This window comes from Oncorhynchus clarkii, chromosome 30, assembly GCF_045791955.1.
Source record: "Oncorhynchus clarkii lewisi isolate Uvic-CL-2024 chromosome 30, UVic_Ocla_1.0, whole genome shotgun sequence".
In the NCBI taxonomy this organism is placed as follows: domain Eukaryota; kingdom Metazoa; phylum Chordata; class Actinopteri; order Salmoniformes; family Salmonidae; genus Oncorhynchus; species Oncorhynchus clarkii.
Window position 1 is genome coordinate 17,710,322 of NC_092176.1, and position 26,542 is coordinate 17,736,863.

The 26,542-nt window shown below is 42.9% G+C and overlaps 1 protein-coding gene across 3 annotated transcripts in view; it reads left to right on the forward strand.

Annotated features, from left to right (window-relative positions):
* The window catches only part of LOC139389731 (anthrax toxin receptor 1-like), a 50,765-nt gene that overhangs the window by 10,684 nt on the left and 13,539 nt on the right, over positions 1 to 26,542 (forward strand). For all 3 annotated transcript variants that reach the window (XM_071136647.1, XM_071136648.1, XM_071136646.1), the window contains 16 exons: positions 2,750 to 2,821; positions 5,126 to 5,197; positions 6,163 to 6,244; positions 6,421 to 6,454; positions 6,609 to 6,688; positions 7,475 to 7,543; positions 7,678 to 7,758; positions 10,329 to 10,389; positions 11,032 to 11,130; positions 17,040 to 17,109; positions 17,228 to 17,306; positions 17,502 to 17,597; positions 18,929 to 18,970; positions 20,663 to 20,758; positions 21,791 to 21,958; positions 23,202 to 23,282. In XM_071136647.1, the coding sequence (XP_070992748.1) occupies positions 2,750 to 2,821; positions 5,126 to 5,197; positions 6,163 to 6,244; positions 6,421 to 6,454; positions 6,609 to 6,688; positions 7,475 to 7,543; positions 7,678 to 7,758; positions 10,329 to 10,389; positions 11,032 to 11,130; positions 17,040 to 17,109; positions 17,228 to 17,306; positions 17,502 to 17,597; positions 18,929 to 18,970; positions 20,663 to 20,758; positions 21,791 to 21,958; positions 23,202 to 23,282 (1,282 nt within the window). The remainder of the gene's footprint in view (positions 1 to 2,749; positions 2,822 to 5,125; positions 5,198 to 6,162; positions 6,245 to 6,420; positions 6,455 to 6,608; positions 6,689 to 7,474; positions 7,544 to 7,677; positions 7,759 to 10,328; positions 10,390 to 11,031; positions 11,131 to 17,039; positions 17,110 to 17,227; positions 17,307 to 17,501; positions 17,598 to 18,928; positions 18,971 to 20,662; positions 20,759 to 21,790; positions 21,959 to 23,201; positions 23,283 to 26,542) is intronic.

Here is a 26,542-nt window from a genome sequence, read left to right on the forward strand (position 1 = left end):
TAGATTACTTGTTGGTTATTAATGCATTATCGGAACTAGAAGCACAAGCATTTCGCTACACTCGCATTAACATCTGCTAACCATGTGTATGTGACAAATAAGATTTTATTTGATTTGCTATGGTGACCAGTGAGCTGAGATAAGGCAGGTCTTTACCTGGCAAAGACTTATAGATGAGGTGGAGCCAGTGGGTTTGGCGACGAAAATGAAGTGAGGGCCAGCCAACGAGAGCATACAGGTCGCAGTGGTGGGTAGTAAATGGGGCTTTGGTGACAAAACGTATGGCACTGTGATAGACTGCATCCAATTGGCTGAGTAGAGCGTTGGAGGCTATTTTGTAAATTACATCGCTGAAGTGAAGGATTGGTAGGATAGTCAGTTTTACCAGGGTAAGTTTGGCAGCATGAGTGAAGGATGCCTTTTTGCAAAATGGAAAGCCAATTCTAGATTTCATTTTGGATTGGAGATGCTTAATGTGAGTCTGGAAGGAGAGTTTACAGTCTAACCAGACACCCAGGTATTTGTAGTTGTCCACATATTCTAAGTCAGAACCATCCAGAGCAGTGATGCTGGACGGGCGGGCAGGTGCGGGCAGTGATTGGTTGAAGAGCATGCATTTAGTTTTACTTGCATTTAAGAGCATTTGGAGGACACGGAAGGAGAGTTGTAATGGCATTGAAGCTTGTCTGGAGGTTAGTTAACAGTGTCCAAAGACGGGCCAGAATTATACAGAATGGTGTCGTCTGCGTAGAGGTAGATCAGAGAATCACCAGCAGCAAGAGCGACATCATTGATGTACTGTATACAGAGAAAAGAGTCGGCCCGAGGATTGAACCCTGTGGCACCCCCATAGAGACTGCCAGAGGTCCGTACAACAGGCCCTCCGATTTGACACACTGAACTCTGTCTGAGAAGTAGTTGGTGAACAAGGCGAGGCAATCATTTGAGAAACCAAGGCTGTCGAGTCTGCCGATAACAATGTGGTGATTGACAGCCTTGGCCAGGTTGATTGAATACGGCTGCACAGTATTGTCTTTTATCAATGGCGGTTATGATATCGTTTAGGACCTTGAGCGTGGCTGAGGTGCACCCATGACCAGCTCGGAAACCAGATTGCATAGCGGAGAAGGTACGGTGGGATTCGAAATGGTCGGTGATCTGTTTGTTAACTTGGCTTTCGAAGACTTTAGAAAGGCAGGGTAGAATAGATATAGGTCTGGGTTTAGAGTGTCGCCCCCCTTTGAAGAGTGGTAAGCTGCATCCCCATCTTTGGGGATCTCAGACGATACGGAAGAGGTTGAACAGGCTAGTAATAGGGGTTGCAATCATTGCGGCGGATAATTTTAGAAAGAGAGGGTCCAGATTGTCTTGCCCAGCTAATTTGTAGGGGTCCAGATTTTGCAACTCTTTCAGAACATCAGCTATCTGGATTTGGGTGAAGGAGAAATTGGGGAAGTTTGTGCAAGTTGCTGTGGGGGTGCAGGGCTGTTGACTGGGGTGTGGGGATAGCCAGGTGGAAAGAATGGCCAGCCGTAGAGAAATGCTTATTGAAATTCTCAATTATCGCGTATTCATCGGTGGTGACAGTGTTTCCTATCCCCAGTGCAGTGGGCAGCTGGGAGTAGGTGCTGTTATTCTCCATGGACTTTACATTGTCCCAGAACCTCTTGGAGTTTGTGCTACAGGATGCAAATTTGAAAAAGCTGTCCTTTGCTTTCCTAACTGCCTGTGTATATTAGTTCCTAACTTCCCTGAGAAGTTGCATATCGCGGGGGCTATTCGATGCTAATGCAGTACACCACAGGATGTTTTTGTGCTGGTCAAGGGCATTCAGGTCTGGAGTGAACCAAAGGCTAAATCTGTTCCTGGATCCACATTTTTTGAATGGGGCATGCTTATTTAAGATGGTGAGGAAAGCACTTTTAAAGAATAACCAGGCATCCTTTACTGACGGAATGAGGTCAATATCCTTCCAGGATACCAGGTCGATTAAAAAGGCCTGCTCGCAGAAGTGTTTTTAGGGAGCGTTTGACATTAATGAGGGCTGGTCGTTTGACCGCAGACCCATTACGGACGCAGGCAGTGATTGCTGGGATCCTGTTTGAAGACATCAGAGGTGTATTTAGAGGGCAGGTTGGTCAGGATGATATCTATGAGGGTGCTCGTGTTTACAGATTTGGGGTTGTACCTGGTGGGTTCATTGATCATTTGTGTGAGATTTTAGGGCATCTAGCTCAGATTGTAGGATACAGCGTGATGTACAGAAGAAGTAGCACAAAGTAAAGTAAAAAGTCTTGAGTGCAAAAAAAAAGATTGTAGAAAGGTGTGCATCTATTACCTGGCGGCATCTAGCCTAGAGGTTAATACCGTTGGGCCTGTAAACAAAAGGTTACTGGTTTGAATCCCAGAGCCGGCAAGGTGGACAAAATCTGTCGTTCTGCCCTTGAGCATGGCAGTTAACCCCCAACAACAACTGCTCCCTTGGCGCCGACGATGCAGACTTCAATTTAAGGCAGACACCTTTCAGTTTAATGCATTCAGTAGTGCAACTTACTAGGTATCCCCTTTCCCCTTTGTGTCAAACAGTCTTTTACTGTGCTATAGGATTCACATAATAGTGAAAATGTTTAAAGCAGATGCTACCCTTCTACAATACAGATAGATGCAGTAGTCAGATAGTCCTTAACCTCTCCACTTCCTCCAGACTGTTTATACAAAACACTCATCAATATGTTATCTCTCTTTACAGATCTGGGAGTGTGCAGCACCACTGGATTGAAATCTATCACTTTGTGGAACATCTGGCTCATAAGTTCATAAGGTGAGAATAATTTGCAAAGACCCTGTAATGTAAAGTTATATAAATTCAATATTAACTAAACTTTCAACTGTTAACCGGCTGGCCATGCCTTCTTCCTGGCTACTCCAACCTCGGCCAACAGCTCCGCCCCCCCCCCCCCCCCCCCCCCTGCAGCTACTCGTCCAAGCCTCTCCAGGTTCTCCTTTACCCAAATCCAGATAGCAGATGTTCTGAAAGAGCTGCAACAATCTGGACCCTCTATTTCTGAAACTATCCGCCGCCATTGTCGCAACCCCTATTACCATCCTGTTCAACCTCTCTTTCATATCATCTGAGATCCCCTAGGATTGGAAAGCTGCCGCAGTCATCCCCCTCTTCAAAGGGGGAGACACCCTGGACCCAAACTGTTACAGACCTATATCCATCCTGCCCTGCCTATCTAAGGTCTTCGAAAGCCAAGTCAACAAACAGGTCACTGACCATCTCGAATCCCACCGTACCTTCTCCGCTGTGCAATCTGGTTTCCGAGCCGGTCACGGGTGCACCTCAGCCACACTCAAGGTACTAAACGATATCATAACTGCCATCGATAAAAGACAGTACTGTGCAGCCGTCTTCATCGACCTGGCCAAGGCTTTCGACTCTGTCAATCACCATATTCTTATCGGCAGACTTAGTAGCCTCGGTTTTTCTAATGACTGACTTGCCTGGTTCACCAACTACTTTGCAGACAGAGTTCAGTGTGTCAAATCGGAGGGCATGTTGTCCGGTCCTCTGGCAGTCTCTATGGGGGTGCCACAGGGTTCAATTCTCGGGCCGACTCTTTTCTCTGTATATATCAATAATGTTGCTCTTGCTGCGGGCGATTCCCTGATTCACCTCTACGCAGACGACACCATTCTGTATACTTCCGGCCCTTCCTTGGACACTGTGCTATCTAACCTCCAAACGAGCTTCAACGCCATACAACACTCTTTCCGTGGCCTCCAACTGCTCTTAAATGCTAGTAAAACCAAATGCATGCTTTTCAACCGTTCGCTGCCTGCACCCGCACGCCCGACTACCATCACCACCCTGGATGGTTCCGACCTAGAATATGTGGACATCTATAAGTACCTAGGTGTCTGGCTAGACTGTAAACTCTCCTTACAGACTCATATCAAACATCTCCAATCTAAAATCAAATCTAGAGTCGGCTTTCTATTCCGCAAGAAAGCCTCCTTCACTCACGTCGCCAAACTTACCCTAGTAAAACTGACTATCCTACCAATCCTCGACTTCGGCGATGTCATCTACAAAATAGCTTCCAATACTCTACTCAGCAAACTGGATGCAGTTTATCACAGTGCCATCCATTTTGTTACTAAAGCACCTTATACCACCCACCACTGCGACCTGTATGCTCTAGTCGGCTGGCCCTCGCTACATATTCGTCGCCAGACCCACTGGCTCCAGGTCATCTACAAGTCCATGCTAGGTAAAGCTCCGCCTTATCTCAGTTCACTGGTCACGATGGCAACACCCACCCGTAGCACGTGCTCCAGCAGGTGTATCTCACTGATCATCCCTAAAGCCAACACCTCATTTGGCCGCCTTTCGTTCCAGTTCTCTTATGCCTGTGACTGGAACTAATTGCAAAAATCGCTGAAGTTGGAGACTTTTATCTCCCTCACCAACTTCAAACATCTGCTATCTGAGCAGCTAACTGATCGTTGCAGCTGTACATAGTCTATCGGTAAATAGCCCACCCAATTGACCTGCTTCATCCCCATACTGTTTATATTTATTTACTTTTCTGCTCTTTTGCACACCAGTATCTCTACCTGTACATGACCATCTGATCATTTATCACTCCAGTGTTAATCTGCAAAATTGTAATTATTCGCCTACCACCTCATGCCTTTTGTACACAATGTATATAGACTCTCTTTTTCTACTGTGTTATTGACTTGTTAATTGTTTACTCCATGTGTAACTCTGTGTTGTCTGTTCACACTGCTATGCTTTATCTTGGCCAGGTCGCAGTTGTAAATGAGAACTTGTTCTCAACTAGCCTACCTGGTTAAATAAAGGTGAACAAAAAAAAAATGTGTGTGGGTATGCATGTCTACCAGACAAAGATACCAGATTACCCCCCCCCCCCCACCCCCTTCTATCGCTGACTACTAAAAATGTACTTTCTATGCCTGTTATATGTGGTTGTCCCACCTAGCTATCTACAGATGAATGCACTAACTGTAGTTGCTCTGGATAAGAGTGTCTGCTATATGACTAAAATGTAAAGAAAGTTAATATACTGTATGAATGTTGTCAATTTCTCTCCAGTCCACAGCTGCGCATGTCCTTCATTGTGTTCTCCACTGAGGGAAGGATTTTGATGCGGCTCACAGAAGACAGGTGAGGGAACAATCTTTCTTTCTTAGGATTTGGGGTATTACCTCTCCACAAGATGTCAGGTATTTTCTGATTCTGAACTGAGTTGATTATCAAGAATCCAGAGAAACATGCAGGATTTAAGGTTAATTGAATTAGAGACATAAGAATCACAGAGAACAATACCCTCACATTGAGTTTGACTGACAATGCTGTCATTTCTTTGGCAAACTGTAAGCTTCAGCATGTGGCTCACAATATATTACATGTCGCATATGGGTCTAATCTTTCCTTAGGTGCATTGTCCACGCAGGCACTGAAACATTTTCAATGTTTATGGTCTTCCTGCTGTCTCATTTCACACAGGACTCATTTCCCCCACCATCTGCTAGACAATGTCCTGTGCCAATAGGACACTCTTAAAACCCGAAGCACACATAAAGCCCCTCACTACTCTCTGAAATGGAATACCACTTCAACAGAGAGATCATGATAGGTCTTTGTTTCTGTGCCTATGGTCTTTGTCACATCATATCTGTCTGTCAGCTTTTAGTTTAGGGGGAAGACTATGCGTTGTACAAGAAATCAGTCAAAAGGAAAATCTGTTAGATTTGAGGGCTCAAAACAACTCACTTGTTGATGATTATGGGTATGCATGCATGCAGTTCAATGCTGTACTCAATGTTTGAGTTTGACATTATGATTTGGTAGTAGGACGTCACACATTTATAATTTTAGCAGAACCTAAAGCTATCTCTCATTTGAAGATCTAGGTAATTTAGTTGTAATAGCTTTTTAGCTGCACTTAGATCTATAAGACTGGGCAAACTCTGGCTGAATCAACGTTGTTTCCACATTTCAATGAAATGACGTTGAACCGACTTGGAATAGATGTTGAATTGACATCTGTGCCCAGTGGAGGACTTTTGCAGGGTGAGGGGTGAAACATGATGAATATGAACTGCCCTTTTATCTGTTTGCTTGCTCAGGGAGCAGATTCGCAAAGGTCTGGAGGAGCTCCAGAAGGTACTTCCAGGTGGAGACACCTTTATGCACGAGGGCATCCAGAGGGTGAGCTGTCTGCTTTTAGCTGAACTCTGAGCTGGAATCTATCTCCATTCTGGCTTAAGAACAAAGAACATGGTTTGGAGCCAAAATGGCACCTGTATCAGTATGGAAGAGTTACTGTATTCACAGGACCACTTTAGCCATTGTACTGTTTCAATCCAATTCATATTTTTTTACAGGCCAGTGAGCAGATATATTATGGAAACTCAGAAGGTGTGTAGTTACATTTAATTTTTCAATTGTTTCCTGCTGGAAGTTGTGCATTATATATTAATTTATCCTGTCTATCTGTTAGTCTGACATTATTATTTGGATAGCGCTGCGGCAGCAATTACATCCTAATCAAAGGTTTTCTGTCTGTTGATAGGATACCGTACTGCCAGTGTCATCATAGCTCTCACAGATGGAGAGTTGCATGAGGACCTCTTCTACTATGCTGAGAGAGAGGTAAACAGTAAATATAGCCAGAGGGAGAAAGACGAGCCCACAAATTGTAAACAGAAGCGGCACTCCTGTTGGCACAGATCAAACGGCAGCACCATATACATCACCTCAGTAGCACTTTGATCCATTATTTTCAGTGAAGGAAAAGGGGGGCCAACGTTTCTGTCAGATTTATGTCTCCCATCTGCCCATGAATAAAGAAGGCAGAGTCATTCACCGCACATCTGCACAAGGAACCAATGGTTTAGTTGGGAGTGCAGGTGCAGCAGGCGTTCCAAGCTAGGGCTGTTTTAATCAGTTCTGAGCACCCTTGGACACACTTGAGGAAGTGATGCAGATACGGTATCTTTCTCAGTAGCTTTCAAAATGTTGTGGGGAAATGCCATTTACCCTGAACAGGGAGCCTCGGAGCAATAACTTGAAGCTTTATGCTGTCACTCATATTGAACAAAATTGTCAGCTCAGCTCTGAAGGGCCTTCTTTCAGATGCCCATGAAATGTAACATTTGAATCGTGAGCTCTATTGGCTCTAGCCACTCAAGTGTTTCCATCAGATTTGTAATTATTTTTAGAAACAATATTGAATGTCAGTCAACAAGAACTCAGTGCTGTGTGATCTCTTAACTATTACTCAAATCTATGGCTCAGAGTCACCACAGGTCCAGAGGAGCGATCTGGAGGGTTTTCTGTGGTTGTGTGTTGGTTCATGTTGTGCAATGCATTGCTTTAATAGATTCCAGGTCTTGGCAGTTTTTCTTGTTTTTGCTCTCCTCTGTGAATACCTGACAGGCCAACCGCTCGCGGAGTCTGGGTGCCTCCGTATACTGTGTGGGGGTGAAGGACTTCAATGAGACACAGGTTTGTTGACACGTCTTGCTTCTGTGTGCTCTGATTTGACATCTCACACTGTGTCCCAAACATAAGATGAAAAGGAGGTTGGTGGGTTTGTGAAAGTTCAGCATGAACTGAATGAAACTTTTTTTCTTCCTTAGCTGGCAAAGATTGCTGATAGCAAGGACCATGTATTCCCAGTGAACAATGGCTTTGAAGCACTGCAGGGGGTCATTGATTCGGTAAGAGATCTGACTACCAACACAAGGAAAGCTAGAATAATTAAGCAATAAGGCCCGGGGGGGGTGTGGTATATGGCCAAAATACCACGGCTGAGGGCTGTGCTTACGCACGACGCAACGCAGATTGCTAGTACACAGCCCTTAGCCGTGGTATATTTGCTATACAGTGGGGCAAAAAAGTATTTAGTCAGCCACCAATTGTGCAAGTTCTCCCACTTAAAAAGATGAGAGAGGCCTGTAATTTTCATCATAGGTACACATCAACTATGACAGACAAAATGAGAGAGAAAAAATCCAGAAAATCTCATTGTAGGATTTTTAATGAATTTATTTGCAAATTATGGTGGAAAATAAGTATTTGGTCACCTACAAACAAGCAAGATTTCTGGCTCTCACAGACCTGTAACTTCTTCTTTAAGAGGCTCCTCTGTCCTCCACTCGTTACCTGTATTAATGGCACCTGTTTGAACTTGTTATCAGTATAAAAGACACCTGTCCACAACCTCAAACAGTCACACTCTAAACTCCACTATGGCCAAGACCAAAGAGCTGTCAAAGGACACCAGAAACAAAATTGTAGAACTGCACCAGGCTGGGAAGACTGAATCTGCAATAGGTAAGGAGCTTGGTTTGAAGAAATCAACTGTGGGAGCAACTATTAGGAAATGGAAGACATACAAAACCACTGATAATCTCCCTTGATCTGGGGCTCCACGTAAGATCTCACCCTGTGGGGTCAAAATGATCACAAGAACGGTGAGCAAAAATCCCAGAACCACACAGGGGGACCTAGTGAATGACCTGCAGAGAGCTGGGACCAAAGTAACAAAGCCTACCATCAGAAACACACTACGCCGCCAGGGACTCAAATCCTGCATTGCCAGACGTGTCCCCCTGCTTAAGCCAGTACATGTCCAGGCCCGTCTGAAGTTTGCCAGAGAGCATTTGGATGATCCAGAAGAAGATTGGGAGAATGTCATATGGTCAGATGAAACCAAAATATAACTTTTTGGTAAAAACTCAACTCGTCGTGTTTGGAGGACAAAGAATGCTGAGTTGCATCCAAAGAGCACCATACCTACTGTGAAGCATGGGGGTGGAAACATCATGCTTTGGGGCTGTTTTTCTGCAAAGGGACCAGGACGACTGATCCGGGTAAAGGAAAGAATGAATGGGGCCATGTATCGTGAGATTTTGAGTGAAAACCTCCTTCCACCAGCAAGGGCATTGAAGATGAAACGTGGCTGGGTCTTTCAGCATGACAATGATCCCAAACACACCGCCCGAGCAACGAAGGAGTGGCTTCGTAAGAAGCATTTCAAGGTCCTGGAGTGGCCTAGCCAGTCTCCAGATCTCAACCCTATAGAAAATCTTTGGAGGGAGTTGAAAGTCTGTGTTGCCCAGCAACAGCCCCAAAACATCACTGCTCTAGAGGAGATTTGCATGGAGGAATGGGCCAAAATACCAGCAACAGTGTGTGAAAACCTTGTGAAGACTTGCCAACAAAGGGTATATAACAAAGTATTGAGAAACTTTTGTTATTGACCAAATACTTAATTTCCGCCATAATTTGCAAATAAATTCATGAAAAATCCTACAATGTGATTTTCTGGATTTTTTTTCTTCTCATTTTGTCTGTCATAGTTGAAGTGTACCTATGATGAAAATTACAGGCCTCTCTCATCTTTTTAAGTGGGAGAACTTGCACAATTGGTGGCTGACTAAATAATTTTTTGCCCCACTGTATCTAAACTGGCTACCAACGTAATTGGAGCAGTAAAAATAAATGTTTTGTCATACCCGTGGTATACGGTCTGATTATACCACAGCTTTCAGCCAATCAGCATTCAGGGCTCAAACCACCCAGTTTATAACAGCATTTTTAATATGCACACTGGTGTTTGATAATTATACCTGTTCTAGGAGGTCAGAGAAAATGGTTCCACATGGAACTCATATCCTCACTGCAGTACATCTCTCTCAATCCATTAACACATTACTCAAATAGGAAACGAGGGAAAATAGGACAAATGAAAACACTAAACAGATATTCTGGCCATCAAAACTCACCAGGAACAACATTCCAGGAAAACATGCTGTGACTTCCCAGCTTTTGATCCAAGCTCTTACCAAATAGGATCAGTGAATGAATTCATTATATCTTCTAGCTTCCACCTCAAAGGAATGTACTTATATTGTTGTATCCACTCGGCCGATTGAAAAAGCGAACGGATGAAAGAAAAGGAGAGTTGTGGTGGAGAGGCCACTGTCTTCCGGGCACTGAGTTTCTCTAGCAGAGATAGGGGTCAGACCAGTTGACTGTCATCTGGATTCCATTAACAGCATGCTGAAAGCTCTTGGCTCAGAGTAGGGAAGAGGTGCACTGGTACACACTGTTACTGTAATTGACAGGAAAAGGAGTATAGGGATTATATTGTAAACCAATACTCTCAACAAATAAACACACAACCTTCTGTAACAAGTGTGAGATACTGTGAGAATGTCTAGACCTTGGTCCCATACCCCCCCCCCTGTCTCCCTCCTTCTCACCTCTCACCTCCCTCCCTCAGATATTAAAGAAGTCCTGTATTGAGATCCTGGCGGCTGAGCCCTCCAGTATCTGTGCAGGAGGTAAGTTTATAGACCTTTGGCCCAACCCATTTATCCTCTCTAGTCTCTCAGGTCTTCACTAAATCATACATTTAAAGGCCCCCCACATTGGAGCTCACAACAGGAAGAGAAGAAAAATGTACCTTGGCAGGGGCAGGAGCCTGGTGTGCAGTATATACAGTATCTCCTACACACAGTAGCAGCAACTTAATTTGTCATGAACGATTCAACCCAGGCCTGGTCTCCACTCCATTTAACTACTGCACTAAGGACACAAATCATAGCTGTCTTTTTCCGCTGTGTAATGCTGATCAGTCATTGTCCATTCTACAGTCTTACAACCCACCACTTTCCCCACTGTAAAGATAAGTATTTACGCTTCATGTTTTCTGGGTTCTGTGGTATTGGCTCCAGAGAGCCACTATATATCCACATGTCTGAACAACTGCAGTTGAAGTTTCATTGACCGCAAGATCTCAATTATCCAGGCATCCAGAGAAATACTTTATTTTCAACAACTACTATGGTCAGGGCAGTTTGTTGGCAGAATGTAACCAGAGTGTGAGATGCTGAGATGATAGACTCAGATGTTAGCCTGAACAGCTGCAGTATTACATGTGGTGGGACAAATTCAGTCACTGTGCTCCTCTCTTCTCCCTCCAGAAACGTTCCAGGTGGTGGTGAGAGGAAACGGCTTCCTCCATGCTCGGAATGTCCATAAGGTCCTGTGCAGTTTCCGAATCAACGACACACTCACCAAGAGTAAGTGGAATACGAACTGAAAGTAAATAGACAATGGTGCTCTTTTCGGTTTCAATGGCTTGTTCATAATGCGTACGTAATTTGCTAATCATGTAATAACAAACACAAAGACGCCATTCCTGCAGCTGCAAACTGCTCAGGAAATGTGTGACCAACGTGGTGAGTTACTGTATGAGTTGGACACGGTAAAAAGTCAATGTTTACCAATTGATGTCTCACAGTGCTTCCCAAAAGTGCTCTTCAGGAGTGCAGAGTCAGCAGAGGTTCTCTATGCCCAAACAAGTGCTCATGCCATTTGTTCCTGGTATTACTGGTTTGTGTCTTTTGAAAGGTACATTGTGCTTTAATGGCCTGGGACTGTGCCAGAGCCAGAAGATCAAGGGAAAACAGTGCCACACAGAAGTTAGTGAGGGGGATAGTCCTAGAGGCACATCCAAGTTTCCCTGTGATCTTTAGATGTGGCCTAATGGATGTGTGAGACCAGCCCCCTCTGATGCATGCCAACATGTAGCTGTCGGAGGCCATGCTCTAATAGAAAATAGCCAGCGCTGATGCATAAGCAAGTCTGGAGTCTGGGCCTGAAGGGAAGAGAAGAATAGGATGCCTAGGCTGGAAGAGGTTTTACCCTCAATGTCAGAACAGGGTCTGGAGAAAAGACACAGGCACCAAGTTGATGTCCGTTCTAAAGTAAGTTATTGGCCTTCATTCAGAAGGTCTGAATTGCAATGAAGGATTTCATCCTTGGAATTTGATAGCAGATCAAAGCGCAGTCTTCAGCGCCGTTCAATATTACGGTTGAATAACCTTTACAGTATGGTGCTGCTTAGCATGAATGACCTAGGGACTGCTAACACATTTCTCCTAGTCTGAAGTAGAGTAATGAAGATACTGGTTTACGGTGACCCAGAATGTTAATTGTTCGTATGTAGTTAAACGCACAACTCCCCACAAACAAGCGGAAGACATGGAAATGATTTAGGAAAAAAGGATAGACAGCTGTGTACCAACTGTCCAGTAGAGCATGTTTAGCCCTAAACTGTTTAGTCATTTCAGACACAACAGGGGCCACCTATAAATCGCTATTGGATTATTGTTTCCTGTGGTTGAGTGTCATTGGTGTCATATGACTGATTCACCTTGCCCCATGATGGGCTCTCCTGTAATCTGCAGAACCCCTAACCACCACAAACACCATCATAGCCTCTCCATAACCTACAAAAGTTTTGGGACCTCGTAGGAAAGGAGCAATAGCTACATGTGTTCAGCAGCTGAATGGATGTCTCCAGAAACCAGCAGGAGCAAATATAGGCCCTCTGAGCTTTGGCAGTGAAGACACGTCATGGGTATTCTTTCCTCTCGGTGACAATGTTGCCCTGATGGCTAGTGAGCAGCAGCATTGAGATATGTGAAGAATAAGAGTCCACACCTAGTGACGTGATAAAAAGAGGTGGATTAGGAAAAAGTCATTTTATTGAGATTGCATAGTCCTCCAGAAATCTGTGTTGAATGACAGCAAGATTTATTTCGCAGCCACATTATGGTATTAGCTATGTCCAGTTGTTGTATTGTCCCAGTATTAGTTGAATAACATTTTGAGATGGTATGAACTAGTGCAATTAATTCAGATTATACAAATAGATTACTGCAAATCAAATGGATTTGACCTCATGTGCCTGATCGGAGAGATCCTACCGAACACAGTCATCTCACTGAGAGGCTAGTTACTGATCAGCACAGACTGTAATTTATTGAGTAAGATTCAACTGTGAGCATGTCTACACTCAGCAGTAAAGCATGACCTTTTCTCATGTGCACAGAGTAAACAGTTTAATAAAGTGTAAGATGAAGCAAAGCTGTTGGCCAGCATCTAGATCCCTACACTCTTAGAAAAAAAGAGTTCCAAAAACATTCTTCAGCTGTCCCCATTGGAGAACCCTTTTTGATTCCAGGTAGAACCCTTTTGGGTTCCATATAGAACCCTCTGTGGAAAGGGTTCTACAGTGCATTCGGAAAGTATTGACACCTTGACTTTTTCCTCATTTTGTTACGTCACAGCCTCATTCTAAAATTGATTAAATTATTTATTTTCTACACACAATACCCCATAATGACAGTGAAAACATTTGTTAATTTTATTTTATTTAGCACAAATAAGAAACAGAAATATCTTATTTACATAAGTACTTGAAATTGAGCTCAGGTGCATCCTGTTTCCATTGATCATCCTTGATGTTTCTTCAACTTGATTGGAGTCCACCTGTGGTAAATTCAATTGATTGGACATTATTTGGAAAGGCACACACCTGTCTATATAAGGTCCCACAGTTGACAGTGCATGTCAGAGCAAAAACCAAGCCATGAGATCGAAGGAATTGTCCGTAGAGCTCAGAGACAGGATTATGTCGAGGCACTGATCTGGGGAAGGGTACCAAAACATTTCTGCAGCATTGAAGGTCCCTAAGAACACAGTGGCCTCAATCATTCTTTTACAGAAGAAGTTTGGAACCACCAAGACTCTTCTTAGAGCTGGCCGCCAGGCCAAACTGTGTAATCGGGGAAGAAGGGCCTTGGTCAGGGAGGTGACCAAGATCCCGATGGTCAGTCTGACAGAGCTCCATAGTTCCTCTGTGGAGATGGGAGAACCTTCCAGAAGGACAACCATCTCTGGTGGAGTGCTGCAATCAGGCCTTTATGGTAGGGTGGCCAGACGGAAGTCACTCCTCAATAAAAGGCACATGACAGTTCACTTGAAGTTTACAAAAAGGCACCTAAAGGACTCTCAGACAATGAGAAACAAGATTGAACTCTTTGGCCTGAATGCCTAGGGTTCTACCTGGAATCAAAAAACATTTTTCAAAGGGTTCTCATATGGGAACAGCTGAAGAACCCTTTTAGGTTCTAGATATTTTGTAAGAGTGCATGGTAGAAACATGACTACTGCAGAGATTTGGGCCCCAATAACCCTTCACCTGAGAGAATGACCAGAGTCCTTTGTAGTCAGCTAGCCAGTCAGGCAACCAGCCAGTCAATCTGCCTGAAAAAAGGCTCTCAGCTCTCTCGGTCCCATTTGATAGTTTAAGTCCATGCAGAGTGTAAGGTGGGTGACTGCTCAGTTGAACTCTGAGTGGGATATCTGGCTGAGTTTGTGTTGGCTCTGAGCTTAGCTTGGCAGGCAGCAGTATTGATCTCCTGCTCCCCACTCCTCCCCTCCATCCTGCGGGGTGTTAGAGGAGAGGAGCTGTCATCCGTTTGCTGTGGAGTGCTCATGTTCATTTCCTCAGTGCCGGGGTATGTTCAACCTGAGCCAGGGTAAACAGGCTGCTTGGGCAACGACGATGCTCACTGGATCTGTTTTCAAAAGTTTCATAAGTTGGACACAGGAAAAATCAAGGTTCTCTTTAAAAACGAAGATTAAGCTTTTAATAATCTTTTTTCTTTGCTCTGTCAAATGCAGTGGTGTAAAAATATTTTAAAGTACTACTTAAGTAGTTTTTTGGTGTATCTGTACTTTATTTATAGTTTGACAACTTTTACTTCACTACATTCCTAAAGAAAATAATGTACTTTTTTACTCCATACATTTTCCCTGACACCCAAAAGTACTCATTACATGTTGAGTGCTTAGCAGGACAGGAAAATGGTCCAATTCACACACTTATCAAGATGAGACATGGTCATCCCTACTGCCTCTGATCTGGCAGACTCACTAAACACACATGCATAGTTTGTAAATTATGAGTGTTAGTGTGTACCCCTGGCTATCTATACATTTTAAAAACAAGAAAAAGGCAGTGTCTGGATTACTTTATTATTAGGAATTTTAAATGATACCTAAATATATTTTAGAAATTACATTTGCTTTTGATACTTAATTATATTTAGAACCAAATACTTTGACTTTTATTCAAGTATTTTACTGGGTGACTTTCACTTTTACTTGAGTAACTTTCTATTAAGGTATCTATACTTTTACTCAAGTATAACAATTGTGTACTTTTTCCACCACTGGTCAAATGGGTGTACATGTCTAAACTAGAGGTATTGAAATCAGTCCTCCAACATCTCTGTATTATGTTAGATTGGTCTTGAGTTACCGTCAGATACTGTATGACATCCGTTCTGTTGTCCTCATTAATCAGATTGTCCTGTCACAGTCCAATACCAATAATCCAATTTAGATGATGACATTTCATGATCATTAGTCAATGAACTCCAGACATCAGTTGAAGAAAGATTTGGGACATGATACACAATACCAGTCAAAAGTTTAGACACACCTACTCATTCCAGGGTTTTTCTTTATTTGTACTATTTTCTACATTGTAGAATAATTGTGAGGACATCAAAACTATGAAATAACACATGGAATCATGTAGTAACCAAAAAAGTGTTAAACAAATCTAAATATATTTTTGTATTTGAGATTCTTCAAAGTAGCCACCCTTTGCCTTAATGACAGCCTTGATGACAGCTTTGCACAATCCTGGCATTTTCTCAACCAGCATCATGAGGAATGCTTTTCCAACAGTCTTGAAGGAGTTCCCGCATATGCTGAGCACTTATTTTTATTTCACTCTGCGGTCCAACTCATCCCAAACCACCTCAATTGGATTGAGGTCAGGTGATTGTGGAGGCCAGGTCATCTGATGCAGCACTACATCACTCTCCTTCTTGGTCAAAAAGCCCTTACACACCCTAGAGGTGTGTGTTGGGTCATTGTCCTGTTGAAAAACAAATGATAGTCCCGCTAAGCACAAACCAGATGGGATGGCATATCGCTGCAGAATGCTGTGGTAGCCGTGCTGGTTAAATCACTGACCGTGTCACCAGAAAAGGACCATCACACTTCCTCTTCTATGCTTCACTGTGGGAACCACACATGTGGACATCATCCGTTCACCTACTCTGCGTCTCACAGACAGAGGTTAACACCAAAGGACACAGATTTCCACCGGTCTAATGTCCATAGCTCGTGTTTCTTGGCCCAAGCACGTATTTTCTTCTTATTGGTGTCCTTTAGTAGTGGTTTCTTTGCAGCAATTCAACCATGAAGGCCGGATTCACACAGTCTCCTCTGAACAGTTGAGATGTGTCTTACTTGAACTCTGTGAAGCATTTATTTGGTCTGCAATCTGAGGTGGTTAACATTTAATGAACTTATCCTCTGCAGCAGAGGTAACTCTGGGTCTTCCTTTCCTGTGGCAGTCCTCATGCGAGCCAGTTTCATCATAGCACTTGATGTTTTTTTGCGACTGCACTTGAAGAAACTTTCAAAGTTCTTGAAATTTTCCACATTGACTAACCTTCATGTCTTAAATTAATGATGGACTGTCACTTCTCTTTGATTATTTGAGCTGTTCTTGCCATAATATGGACTTGGTCTTTTACCAAGTAGGGCTATCCGCTGTATGCCTCCTCTACCTTTTCACAACACAACTGATTGGCTCAAACACATTAAGAGGAAAGAAGTTCCTCAACTTTTACAAGGCACACCTGTTAATTGAAATGCATTCCAGGTGGCTCCCTCATGAAGCTGGTTGAGAGTGCCAATGTTGTGCAAAGTTGTCATCAAGGCAAAGGGTAGCTACTTTGAAGAATGTCAAATATAAAATATTTTAACACTTTTTTGGGGGGGGGGGGTTACTACACGATTCATTATGTGTTATTTCATAGTTTTGATGTCTTCACTATTATTCTACAATGTAGAAAATAGTAAAAATAAAGAAAACCCCTTGAATGTGTAGGTGTGTCCAAACCTTTGACTGGTACGGTAGGTATACAGTTGCTCCACTTCTCAAAAGGTCAATGGGTTCTGATCTGTGCAGTCTGAATTACACTATGACTAGAGCAGAACCAATATGTTTGTGTATGAGTCAATGTTGTGACCCTTTGTTCTCCTGTACTCCTAGGTGTGAAGCCATTAATAGTGGAAGATACGTATCTCCTCTGTCCTGCACCCATTCTCCAGGAAGAGGGAATGTAAGTACTATAATCACTGAAAGAATATCAGTTTTTCTCTTTATCTGCTGTTTATCTGCTGATGTTTCTGTCACATCCTAACCACACGCTATCTCTTTACACCCCTGTTGTGTTCCAGGGCAGCCAACCTCTATGTCAGCATGAATGAAGGTCTCAGTTTTATCTCCAGTTCAGTCACCATTACAACAGTGGGCTGTGTAAGTATAGTGGGGTGGTGCATGTTGTTGCACCCCCAAACTATGACAGTTAGTCCCCTGTAGTTACATGATTACAGGCACTTTAACTTTCTGATGGGTCTCAGCCTTTGCACTGGTGGAACATGCAGGTCAGTGGAGACTGAGTTTAACCTGTGTCTCTCTCTCTCTCTCTCTCTCTCTCTCTCTTTGTCCCAGTCTGATGGAACCATCCTGGCCATTGCCCTGCTCATCCTCATGCTGCTTTTAATCCTCATGATTCTCTGGTGGTTCTGGCCTCTTTGCTGCACTGTGGTGAGTCACATAAACTACATGTCACATTCACACTCATGGACAGTGTCTTACAAGCGTGAACCTTTTTAAACTTTTATTTTATTAAATACAAATGGCCCTATATGGTAGACCTATGTGTAGTTTGAAGCATTTTCTGAGAGAACTCTATGTCCTTTATACACTGGCATAATGCTCACAGATGATCACGGATGTATTTTACGGAGTTATTTTATCTGAATAAATCACACTCAAGTCATCTTGCTAATTTAAACAGTATTTCCATGGTGAGAGGGGTTCTATGAGTCAGTGAAGGATGAGACTCTTTGGCCTTTTTGGCCTCCAATTGATTTTATTAGTCCATTATGCCCAGAGGCCACCAGAGGTCAGTGGTAAAGGTGTGCTGAAGTACTTAGTCCCTCTGTTGAAGTAGTTTGTTCCACTGGAGGTCACAGGACAGTGGTTCTCAACTCCAAGGTCGAGGACGATATAGCTTCTTTATGCTGTTCTTGTATTTAGACATAAACCGTCCCAGCCAGGCCTGACAAAATGGATCACAATTTAACCACTTTTTTTAACCAATTTCCCATCAAGCCTGGAAACAGAAAAGTTGGAAAGACGCAGAAAATTGTATTTTTTTATTTGTTACTCTCTCTCTCTCTCTCCAGTTCTTGTAAGTTATTTTCAGTGGACACCCTTACCTAGCACTGTTTAGGAGAGTGATGCTATGTTACCATGGGAAATCAGAGAGCATCCCAGCCTTTGGGATTGGGAAGCACAGGGAAAAATAAGTCTAATTTCAAGTAATGAATATTCATTGCCTTGACCGGGTTCATTTCTTAGTTATAGTTGCTCAACGTTTTGTTAGCCATGGACACACCAAGCATGTATTTTCCTATAGATTGAGCAAAGTGAATGAGGAAAATACAGATTATCAATATTTACTAAACATCTCAATGATTTTAATATTCTTCTACATCATCATAGAGCTCTGCCAAAATCCAACAGGAGGAGCTGGAAGTTAAAAGCCTACATGTCTGTGAAGATGTCCTTTTTTTCTGGAACACATTTTACACAGGGTTTCTTGAATTTCCTCATAGCTAAAAACAGAAAAACAAGTGAGCGTGGAGCATAGACTCGCATGCCTTTTACTATTCCCCCACCCCCCCTGTAAATAGTAGGAAAAAGGAGAGAGAAAAACAATTCCTAAGCCATGTGTTTTCATGCAACCCTGTTTTTGGCACACATTACTGTGACATATATTTTAATGTGTTTTTGAAGTACATTTGTTTTTTACATTCATGTCACGAGTGTAACCCCCCCCCCCCCCCCCTCCCCTCTCTTTCTCTTCATAGATTATCCATGAGCCCCCACCAGCGGTAGTGGAAGACAGTTCGGTAGGTAAACCCTTGATGTTGATTACTTTTTTGGGGGGGGGGGGGTTAATATATTTTATATCTTCTATTAGTCTCCAGAAGAAAAGTTTCCATTCACTCACTGTTACAAAATGATATGGCTGTTAAATTATGTAATGGCCATTAAGCAGAACATAAATACACTTGCAGCCATTTGTTTTATAGTTAAAGTAGTCACATTCTTTTTTAAACAATTTTTTACTGAACAACAGTTATCCTTGATGTATATTTCCTATCCACGAGAGAGAAAAAACTAGGCTACAAGGATAGTGGACTGGCTGACATGTAGCACATCCATTTGGAGTGTTAATAGGTGTAGGAACCCATTGCTTATGGTCCATTTTCTTCAATAACCTCAACTCACTGACCTTTTTAATATCCCCCTGGATTTTATAGACTGACATATGACCAAGATGTTTCTCCACCCATGTCATGAGGACAACACCCTCCCACTATGAAGCCCTGTCTTTCCCCTCAGCTCCTCTTGTCCTAAACCACCCCTTACTCTCAGCAAACACATTCTGATAAAAAGGCATGAGAGCTTCTTTGAACAGACCCTTCTCTGGTCACTGTACAAACTGATAATCCATTTCTATACCTCCCCTGTATGATGATAATAAAGCTGAGAATAATTGTCTGTTTAGATCACTATATGGGATTCCTGTTTTAGTTTAAGCTTTCAATTAAGGCCTTATTTAAGAGCCATCTGTTTTGGAGTCCCTTTCTTGAGATCCCACTGGGAATTCACTGACTAATCTGATTAATCAAATAATTCTTATATAATATTTTCTTCACAATAATACAGCATCGCAAATGACTCTAGTTACAAAACATTCTCAACTAGCAACGGAATTCTATCCAGGTCATATGTGACTCATTTTAATGACACAGTTTTTACAGCCCATACTCATTTAATAATGTTGAAATTATTTTCCTTTTAGTATAAATCCTTTGTTCCATTTTTTGGATGCAACTTTGGTTGTAAAGTCAGGAAAGAATAGAGAGACAGCCAAAAAGGTGTATAGTGACAGTCCAATGTACTTTTCTTCTCAACTTGTATATCATAGATTTACCCGTCTTTTTAGACGTTTTTGTAAGATATTGTCATAAAATCCCCTCATTAACAAGCACATGGAATGTACACAAAAAGTGTGAAGTAATCATCTCCCCCACTCCTCTAATTCAATGAAATCATACAGGAGGTATCTCCTCCAGTTTTCTGTGAAGCTTTTTGCCCATTGTCCGTGTCTCTGTGAGGGCGATGGCGTCAGCCTGTTGTTATTTCCGCCTCCTCTCTGGCAGGCCCTGATCACCGGCCTGATGGATTCGATTAGTGTGAATCTGGGTCTATTAAAGAGCTGTGGGCTCGGTCATTTCCTCTGATCTGACGCATGCCATGGACTGGACGGGAGGAGGCGAGGGGGAGAGCGAGGAGAAGGAGACTAATTTAGACATAAAAAGGAAATCATACCCAGGGCTTGAAATATTAGATTGTGAGTAGGGTATATGAGAGATGGAGAGGCAGAGTGCTTGGTGTATAGGCTGTACCTCAGAACCGACAGTACCAGTGTTGTATGAAATGATTAATTATCTCACACCCTGAATTTTTATTAACCCTGTCTGGGACATTGTGCAAAGAGTGGGATCTTTACACTATCTCCCCCCCCCCCCCAGGATGAGGAAGAAGATGGGATGCCTAAGAAGAAGTGGCCCACGGTCGATGCCTCCTACTATGGGGGCAGAGGTGTGGGTGGAATCAAAAGGATGGAGGTGAGCTTCGCTGGAACCCTGCTGTATTTAAGCTCTGACAAGCTGATTTCATAATACTGTACTTGCCCTCAATCGCCTGTCAATCTACAGCTGTTCTCTCCATGCTATTTGATCTAGGAACTATGCTTGACAGATCAGCAATGGCAAACAACCAAGCACACACTAAGTGGTTGGCCGAGCGCGCCCCCATTCACATCGACGGGGCTGTAGTGGTGCGGGTTGAGAGCTTAAAGTTCCTCGGTGTCCACATCACCAAGGACTTATCATGGTCCAAACACACCAACACAGTTGTGAAGAGGGCACGATAATGCCTCTTCCCCCTCAGAAGGCTGAAAAGATTTGGCATGGGCCCTTAGCTCCTCATAAAGTTCGACAGCTGCACCATAGAGAGTTTGACTGGCTGGATCACCGCCTGGTATGGCAACTGCTCTGCATCTGAACGCAAGGCGCTACAGAGGGTGGTGCGTACGGCCCAGTACGCACCAGTACGCAGGACCTCTATACCAGACGCTGTCAGGGGAAGCACCTAAAAATTGTCAGACTCCAGCCACCCAAGTCATAGACTGTTCGCTCTGCTATGGCATGGCAAGCAGTACCAATGCACCAAGTCTGGAACCAACAAACCCTGAACAGCTTCTACCCCAAAGCCATAAGACTGCTAAATAGTTAACCAAAGAGCTGGTCAGACTATCTGCATTGACCCTTTTTGCACTAACTTTTTAGACTCCTCACATACGCTGCTGCTACTGTTCATTATCTATAAATATTTACCTCAATTACCTCGTACTCCTGCACCTCGACTCGGTACTGGTACTCCCTGTATATAGCCAAGTTATCGTTACTCATTGTGTATTTGTTCCTTGTGTTATTTTTTCTAAATTGTTCTCTCTGCGTTGTTGGGAAGGGCCCTTAGGTAAGCATTTCACCGTTATGCTTCATAAACAACAGGTGTAGACTGTGACAAATTGAATGTGCCAGGTTGAAATGAAGCTAGACATGTTTAAAAAATATCTGCTTGTTATTATTTGTCAGGTGCGTTGGGGTGAGAAAGGCTCTACTGAGGAGGGAGCCAAACTGGAGAAGGCAAAGAATGCCAGGGTGAAAATGCCTGAGCAGGAGTTCATACAGTCCCCCACCCGCATTCTCAATAATGGCATGCGCAAGCCTCCAGGCCCTCACAAGTGGTACTCACCAATCAAGGTATTGACATGGCCAATATAAAAGAAACTCATTGCACACAAAGCTGTCAAGTTCAATCACATACACAACATGGCTTCCTATATTATATACACTGAGTGTACAAAACATTATGAACTTGGCATAGACTGACCAGGTGAATACAGGTGAAAGCTATGATCCCTTATTGTTGTTACTTGTTAAATCCACTTACATAAATTTAGTGAAGGGGAGGAGACAGGTTAAAAAGGATTCTTAAGCCTTGAGACAATTGAGACATGGATTGTGTATGTGTGCCATTCAGAGGGTGAATGTGCAAAACAAAATATGTAAGTGCCTTTGAACAGAGTATGGTAGTATGTGCCAGGCACACAGGCTTGTGTCAAGAACAGCAATGCTGCTGGGTTTTTCACGCTCAACAGTTTCCCATGTGTATCAAGAATGGTCCACCACCCAAAGAACATCCAGCCAACTTGACACAACTGTGGGAAGCATTGGAGTCAACATGGGCCAGCATCCCTGTGGAACGCTTTTGACACCTTGTAGAGTCCATGCCCCAAAGATTTGAAGTTGTCCAGAGGGGAGGGGGGGGGGGGGGGGGGGGGGGGGGGGGGGGGTGTGTAAGTCAATATTAGGAAGGTGTTCTTAATGTTTTGTATATCTTGTGTATAGACTGATGGGATGGGTTGAAGCTGGAGTTGACTATGTAGGAATTTCATGTGGAATATTTGAGTGTTGGTGTCCCAGTCCTTAGGTGACCACTGGCATGGTGCCCCTACACACAGATCCAGGAGGTAGTTAAAGGCATTGTTCTATACATCCTGACAGTCAGCAGGGGATAGCTAATATAAACCAGATACACACTTGACTGACCTCCAAGAGACAAGGGCTGCAGAGCTAGCAGTTTTGTGAAGAAAAACAGATCATTTTCCAACCTCTTAGCAGTGGCTGGGTCTATGCAGAATTCACAATGATCAAATATCATTTGTTCAGGCTCTGGCTTTGAGGAGGAAAATTGAAATAATCTGAGTCAGATGTTTTATCATTAAATCGGATTACGATCTACAAAGTGAATCCTCTTGTTGGTGACAGATAGGCATTCAATGACAAAATTGTGGAGTTGTGGTTTGAGTTCGAAAGTATGACTATGGAGTGTAAATATACATGCTGTATAGTGACTTAGTCACAATACACACAAACCCACAAAAAAAAACAAAAAGCATCTTAAAGGTTCTTATTGGTATTGTGTACTGCTCTGTGATTGCAGGGCAAATTGGACGCTCTGTGGGTGTTGCTGTCGAAAGGCTATGACCGCGTGTCTGTGTTGAGACCACACCCAGGAGACAAGGTAAGAGCCAACAAGCTGGATACATGTAGACCGAGCAAGGCTCATGTGAGGACAATAATCAGGCCCACTTATACAAGCCAACTCTGACTGCTTCAGATTGAACCCGATGCTCTCTGAAATACATCATGGTTTCCATGGCAGGAAAATGACTTCTCTTTGCACTTTTCCTGATCCAGAAACCTGTAACCAACAGTAACAGTGCAGTAACACAATTGTTATGTACAGCAGTCTCTAAAACATACAGTACTTTAGCTATACTATTATATCACCACATGATGTTTATTGACCTGTTTACATCTCTCAGACCGAAAGGTTCTGAAGTTCAACTATTTAACAAGAAGGTTTTACCTACCCCAAGTGCATTGAGTGCTTGTCTTTTCCTACTTGCACTGACTTTGCTGAACAACTTTGTTGGGGGAAAGGTACTTGCTACGATTGTGATATTTTGTTGTCTCACCTAGCTATCTACAGATGAATGCACTAATGTAAGTCGCTCTTGATAAGAGTTTCTGCTAAATGACAATGAAATGAAATAAGTAATTATATACACTACCATTCAAAAGTTTGGGGTCACTTAGAAATGTCCTTCTTTTTAAAATAAAAACTAGATTTTTTTGTCCATTTAAAATAACATCAAATCAAAGTTCAAAGTTGTAAATGACTATGGCTGGAAACGTCAGATTTGTTTAATGGAATATTTACGTAGGCGTACAGAGGCCCATTATCAACAACCATCACTCCTGTGTTCCAATGGCACGTTGTGTTATCCAAGTTGATCATTTTAAAAGGGTAATTGATCATTAGAAAACCCTTTTGCACTTATGTTAGCACAGCTGGAAACTTGTGCTGATTAAAGAAGAATTAAAACTGTACTTCTTTAGACTAGTTGAGTATCTGGTGCAGATTCGATTACAGGCTCAAAATGGCCAGAAACAAAGACCTTTCTTCTGAAACTCATCAGTCTATTCTTGTTCTGAGAAATTAAGGCTATTCCATGTGAGAAATTGCCAAGAAACTGAAGATCTTGTACAATGCTGTGTACTACTCCCTTCACAGAACAGTGCAAACTGGCGCTAACCAGAATAGAAAGAGGAGTGGGAGGCCCCGGTGCACAACTGAGCAAGAGGACAAGTACATTAGTGTCTAGTTTGAGAAATAGAATCCTCACCGAGTCCTCAACTGTCAGCTTCAATAAATAGTACCCGCAAAGCACCAGTCTCAATGTCAACAGTGAAGAGGCGACTCCCCCAGATCATCACAGTGGGTGCAAGACACTGTGGCTTGTAGGCCTCTCCAGGTCTCACACCCACTGAAATTTGGTGGATCGGTGATGATCTGGGGTGCTTCAGCAAGGCTGGAATCGGGCAGATTTGTCTTTGTGAAGGATCAAATCAAATCAAATCAAATTTTATTTGTCACATACACATGGTTAGCAGATGTTAATGCGAGTGTAGCGAAATGCTTGTGCTTCTAGTTCCGACAATGCAGTAATAACAAGTAATCTAACTAACAATTCCAAAACTACTGTCTTGTACACAGTGTAAGGGGATAAAGAATATGTACATAAGGATATATGAATGAGTGATGGTACAGAGCAGCATAGGCAAGATACAGTAGATGGTATCGGGTACAGTATGTACAAATGAGATGAGTATGTAAACAAAGTGGCATAGTATAGTATAAAGTGGCTAGTGATACATGTATTACATAAGGATACCGTCGATGATATAGAGTACAGTATATACGTATGCGTATGAGATGAATAATGTAGGGTAAGTAACATTTATATAAGGTAGCATTGTTTAAAGTGGCTAGTGATATATTTACATCATTTCCCATCAATTCCCATTATTAAAGTGGCTGGAGTTGAGTCAGTGTCAGTGTGTTGGCAGCAGCCACTCAGTGTTAGTGGTGGCTGTTTAACAGTCTGATGGCCTTGAGATAGAAGCTGTTTTTCAGTCTCTCGGTCCCAGCTTTGATGCACCTGTACTGACCTCGCCTTCTGGATGATAGCGGGGTGAACAGGCAGTGGCTCGGGTGGTTGATGTCCTTGATGATCTTTATGGCCTTCCTGTGACATCGGGTGGTGTAGGTGTCCTGGAGGGCAGGTAGTTTGCCCCCGGTGATGCGTTGTGCAGACCTCACTACCCTCTGGAGAGCCTTACGGTTGAGGGCGGTGCAGTTGCCATACCAGGCGGTGATACAGCCCGCCAGGATGCTCTCGATTGTGCATCTGTAGAAGTTTGTGAGTGCTTTTGGTGACAAGCCGCATTTCTTCAGCCTCCTGAGGTTGAAGAGGCGCTGCTGCGCCTTCTTCACGATGCTGTCTGTGTGAGTGGACCAATTCAGTTTGTCTGTGATGTGTATGCCGAGGAACTTAAACCTTGCTACCCTCTCCACTACTGTTCCATCGATGTGGATAGGGGGGTGTTCCCTCTGCTGTTTCCTGAACAGCATGACTCATGCCACGTGCAATGTTGTCCTGGAAGGAAACTTGCTTCCTTCTGCTCTGACAATGTTCCCAAACTCTGAGGATTGTTTTTTCCAGCAGGACAATGCTCCATACCACACAGCCAGGTCAATCAAGGTGTGGATGGAGGACCACCAGATCAAGACCCTGAACCAGCCCAATCTCCAGACCTGAACCCCTTTGAAAACCTCTGGAATGTGATCAAGAGGAAGATGGATGGTCACAAGCCATCAAACAAAGCCGAGCTGCTTGAATTTATTTTGCGCCAGGAGAAGCATAAAGTCACCCAACATCGATGTGAAAGACTGGTGGAGAGCATGCCAAGACATATGAAAGCTGTGATTGAAAATCAGGGTTATTCCACCAAATATTTATTTCTGAACTCTTCTTAAATTAAAACATTAGTATTGTGCTGTTTAAAAATGTCTTTGCATTATTCAAGGTCTGACAATACTGCATATAATTTATTTTGACCAGTTGTCATTTTCTGCAAATAAATGCTCTAATTGACTACATTTATTAGGAATTTGGGAGAAATGTTGTCAGTAGTTTATAGAATAAAACAATGTTAATTTGACCCAAACACATACCTATAAATAGTAAAACCAGAGAAACTGATAATTTTGCAGTGGTCTCAATTTATTCTGGAGCTGTATACAGACAGTACCAGTCAAAGATTTGGACACCTACTCATTCAAGGGTTTTTCTTTCTTTCTTTTTTTACTATTTTCTAGATTGTGGAATAATCGTGAAGACATCAAAACTAGGAAATAACACATATGGAAAGTAG